The sequence below is a fragment of the Sinocyclocheilus grahami genome, unplaced genomic scaffold, assembly GCF_001515645.1.
Source record: "Sinocyclocheilus grahami isolate Dianchi unplaced genomic scaffold, SAMN03320097.WGS_v1.1 scaffold91.1, whole genome shotgun sequence".
In the NCBI taxonomy this organism is placed as follows: domain Eukaryota; kingdom Metazoa; phylum Chordata; class Actinopteri; order Cypriniformes; family Cyprinidae; genus Sinocyclocheilus; species Sinocyclocheilus grahami.
The window spans coordinates 1,947,097-1,952,346 of NW_015505270.1; the positions used below are offsets into that span (position 1 = coordinate 1,947,097).

General features: G+C 32.8%; 1 protein-coding gene across 2 annotated transcripts in view; it reads left to right on the forward strand.

Annotated features, from left to right (window-relative positions):
* LOC107587233 (dachshund homolog 2) overlaps nt 1-5,250 on the forward strand; it is a 169,267-nt gene that overhangs the window by 72,752 nt on the left and 91,265 nt on the right. For both annotated transcript variants that reach the window (XM_016274936.1, XM_016274937.1), the window contains exon 2: nt 2,798-2,913. In XM_016274936.1, coding sequence (XP_016130422.1) covers nt 2,798-2,913 — 116 coding nt within the window. The remainder of the gene's footprint in view (nt 1-2,797; nt 2,914-5,250) is intronic.

Below are 5,250 nucleotides of genomic sequence, written 5' to 3' on the forward strand. Positions count from 1 at the left end.
TAATATATATATATATATATATATATATATATATATATATATATATATATATATATATACATATACACACAGTATATATACATATAGTTTTAAAGAATTAAACAAAAGTAAAGTAAATAATATTTGGATATAATGAAAAAAAATTTTTATTTAACCATTGGCATTTATGTTATCATTGCATTAAAGATTATTAAACTATTATGTGGAAAATTACTTTTTCTATTAAATTTAAATAAATAATAATTATTAATTCATATTTATCGGTATACTATGCTTTCATAACAGAATAAAACAATTAAAAGTTAATTGTTACTTTTTATCTCACAATTCTTTTTTTTTCCTCGCAATTTTCAGAAAAAACTCAAAAAGATAAACTCAAAATTCAGATAAGAAATTTGAGAAATATTAGAATTGTATGATATAAAATGACTTTTTCTTGCAATTTTGTAATTGCAAGATATTAAACTTGCAATTGTGAGAAATTCTGAGAATTCTGAGTTAAAAACTTTTTTTTTAAAACCTTTTTTTTTTTAATTCCATGGTGGAAAAAAAACAATTGTGAGATGTAAACTCAAAATTCAGATAAAAAGAAGTCAGAATTGCAAGATATAAACTTGCAAGATTTGTGAGATGTAAACTCGAAATTGCGTGAAAACAAAATAATTGTGTTTATATATCGCATGTCTGAATTGTGATTTTAATTTTTTTATTATGTGACAGAAACAGCCTTCTATAGCACTCCCCCAAAGTAACACTTGATTTTTTTCTGAAATTTTCCCCAACTCTGAAAACCTCAAATATGTTATACTGCTGGATAGTGTTGTTGATGTGATAAAATAAAATAATAAAACATTTCCACAAATTTGCAATGAACCAAACTTATTTTTTAATGTTTATGTTTATGTTAACAATAATGTAAGTAGTACATTAATGTAAGTCGGAGCTGGTGATATTTCATTTGTTCTCCACAATTAGTAGCAAACTTGCATTCAGGTTGGGCTTGAAAATTAATCACATTATGGATGTAAACTGGTTGCAAATGCTGTTTTGTGTTGACTTCAGTTGTCTACTTCGGCTAGATGTGCATGCATTGTATGCTGTCATGCATGACTTGTGAAACTTCTATGTAATACTACTACTCTGAAACTGCAGTGTAATACTATTAAGAACAACTTGCCCACTGTGGCGTTCCCTTTCAGTCGGTCACTCTCGACGTCACGTCGGAGGACCGACGAAATTGGGATCTCGCTTAGAGGGACCAATCTACTTTGAGTGTAAACTAAACGAACCAATGCACATTGGCATGCGATTATTGCATCCAGCTGCTGCTCTTTGCTTTACTACAATCGGTTTAGTGGTGATTCTTCTCTGGTTTGTGTTTGTTAGCACTGCAGTATTAATAGAACGGTGAAAAACACTTGCTGCTTGATGTACTTGGACAAGATCCAATGATATGCAGCAGTAGAATTAGCATTTTGCGTTTCTGGCTTATTTTGCTCTGCCAGCCCCCATGCACAGGGTTCGAACTGTCATGTACCTGTCTCTTTGATAGCCCGTCTCACAATGAAGTGCGGGAGATAAGTGTGTGTGTTTGTGTTGAATAATTTGTTGTACGTTAGTGGAACAGGATTCTAAATCCGTGCTTGTTCATGTATCTATCATGATAGGGGATGATGTGTAACCTTATGTATGTTTGTTTGTTTGGTGTGTGTGTGTGTGTGTGTGTAAAATAGAAACTTGCTTATGCTCTGAAACAATCTTCCTTTTCATTGGTCTGTCAGAAGAGACTGAACTTCCCATAAAATCACATTTGCAGCATTTATTGTAACGTTGGTGATAAAGAAAAGGGGAAAAAAGATATGTGCCAATTTCTTAGAAATGTACTCTTTGTATTCTTGTTGGTTTCATACAGGTTAAAAAAAATAACAATAATAAATTTCAAGAAAAGATTCAATTTAATGACTCTAAAAATGAAGATGAGATGACTCTAGAAAATAATCAATTGAAGAGTAATACAATTTTTATTACACTTTGAAAACATAAGTGTACATATCTTAATCATTATTTTCAAATTTGAAAAAAAAAAAAAAGTGTTCAGGGTAAAAGTTTTGTTTTGTTTTGTTTGGTTATGCAAATAACATGAATTTCTATTAATAAATGTTAAGTTTTTAGGGAGTCACACCACAACCAGATCTAATGAAATCTAATGAATCTCATGAAAAAATGTCAAATTATGATATTGATTGTACCACAATCTTACAAAAAACAACAACAAAAAAAAACTATTTAAAAAAAAAATTTAAATATAAAAAAATACTATTACAAATTACTATTACTATTAAAAAATACTATTACAAAATAATATTATTACTATTAAGAAAACATTTTAATTATTTCAATTTTTCCCCCCTAAGGAATAATAGTAGACAATTATACCTAATAATAACTAAATTATAACTATTTAACATTTTCTTGTCAAGAATTTCCTTTTTAAATGAGGCTTTACTCTTTATCAAAAATTAAATGATTCTGGAATTTAAAAAAAAAGCTTTGTATTGTAGATGATGTATCATATCATGTCATCATGTATATTCTAGAATTGTCTTTCTAAATTTGTATTTATTTATTGTTTAAATGAATGAGGGTCATGTCATTGACCTATATTTGGTGTTCACCAATCAAAACACATCTCTCAATCATGTGACCAAGTGACCTACTGTACATGATCAAGCAAAAATGTAGATGCAAATGTATTTGATGGCATATTAAACCCCTGTTGTGTTTTTGTTCCGTGCAGTTCTCGGCCCGGTCGTCCTCCCAAGCGTTCTCTCGGCTTGGCGATGCAGGACAGCTCACGTCTGCTTCCACACGGCGTTCACGGGCTGCTCTCTCCCAGCCTGCTCTCCCCGACAGGTAAGACACCCCCCTCTCGCTCACCCACCTGCAAGACCTAAAAAAACCAGCCTCACCTGTCAATGAACGACATGCTCTCAGACGGACGCCAGTGTGTAAAACCACGCATATGAACATTTTGTCTCATTTATGCTTGATTTTTCTTTCTTCTCTGAAATCTGGATTTTTGGGGGGTCTTTTTTTCCCATCTCTCTCGCTCTCCTTTTCTCTCCTCCTCCCACTCTTCCACCTTCTGCAAATCAGCTCGTATTGATTTCCCCCCTCTGTCCTTCACTGGCCACCACTGCGTCTCAAACAGAGGTTAAACTATTGGATTTCTGTAGCCTCTTTGCTTTTTTCCTGTGCATGCATTTGCTTTCTCTCTTTCTCTGTCGTCATCCCGCTTTCATCTTTCCTTCCTTTGGAATGCAATCTGTTTCAGATGAATTGTTTTATCGCTTTCAGACCAAATCCCAAACCACTGGACATCACCTGCGTGTTTGTTTGTGTATTTACGAGTAAACCGCATGTGTCGTGCTCGGATACGTTAACGTCATCTCCTCTTCTTGCCTTTTAGCTTCAGTTCTCTAAATTGCTGATGGTAGTGGCAATTTAGCTCTCACAATGGCCAGCGTGTGTATCGATCTGCGCAGCGCGGAATAGCCGGAGCAGTCCGTTAGCCGGCCCCGCTGATTGATTTTAGATGACTCTGTTGTTATTTCTGCCGGCCGCTCCGGTGGGGGGAAAAGAGCTCTTTAAAATGTGCGTCCACATTTCTCTCAATCCCTCTGCTCATCTCGCCGTCCCCAACGCCAACAAATGTCTGACTTTGTAGGATGTGATGCGATTTGAGAGCAACGTGAGTTAATAGGGACACTGACATTATGGGCCTCATTCATGAAACGTGAGCATGAATTTCTGTGTGAATCATTTGTAAAACCATTCTTACCTAACATGAAAAATCATAAAACTATATATATATTTTTTTTTATACAGGTCATTTATTTTTTGAATGATTTTTAGGTGCTTTTAATTTAAGTTGGAATTTAGCAAAGGTGGATTTACTGTGACATTTTTAACAATCATATTTCATGTAGACTATACACTGTTGCTCATAAGTTTGGAATCATTCAACTTTTTTCTTTTTTTTTTTAAAAATGTAGTCTCTTATGCTCACCAAGGCTGCATCTATTTGATTAAAATATCCAATAACAGCAGTAATGTTGTGAAATATTATTACAATTTAAAATTCTTGTTTTCAATTTGAATATATTTTAAAATGTAATTTGTTCCTGTAATCAAAGCTGAATTTTCAGCATCATTCAGTGTCACATGTTCCTTCAGAAATCAATTCTTATATTTTTTAAAGAAAATTTTTGTTACATTATAAATGACTCCGCTTGCTGAATAAAACTTTTTTTTTTTTAAATATGTTTTTAATAGTAGTCTATCACAGTTTCCACAAAAACATTAAGAAAATAATAACAATGTTTCTTGAGCTGCAAATCAACATAATAAAATGATCTGAAAATTCTATATTTCATCACAGGAATAAATTACACTGATCAAATAAAGGCAGCCTTGTTGAATATAATAGGCTACCTTTAAAAACAACAACAACAACAACAGCAAAAACTAAGTTTTGACCGATAGTGTAACTTATGTATTTCTTCCAGATGGTAGTTACTGGTATCATTTACCCTTTTAAACATGTTAAATGAACTAAAGGGTTTATTTTGGACTCTATCCGGTTATGTTCCAAACCCCTCGGGTCTTTCTGCTGTAATTCCATGCATGAATCCATGCAGCGCTAAAAGAACTGACATCCACATGTATGTCAGGATGCCTCCGTCTATTCTCCGTGACAGCAGTATCAACATATTGTGAAACTTGAGGAGCTGAACTTAATCTGAATGTTTATAGCGAACAACACCTGCACTTCTTCAGTTACTTGCATGTATTCCAGTAAGAATAGACAGCGCACTTTAAAGTGCTAAAGTCAAGCTGCTTCATCTAAAATGTAAATCATCTACACTTTTACATAATTTTTTTTACATAGATGTATCGCCCTTCCACTGAGATACAGTATTCATGGTAATATAACGCCTGAAAATATTAACTTGTAAATGGGACACAATTATCAAAGACGACTAAATTTGTGATCTTTCACGGCAAATTACTGGATTTTTGACTTTTTAATGAAGTAAAAATGAATGTAATTAGTATTGGTTGTAATATTAATCTAGTATCAATTCTAATTACAGTTGTACAGTTGTCCGTCAGTAATTATACAAGTGTGCATTTATAATGAATTCATGTTGTAATAAATGAAATAACCATTTTTAATATTTTAATATA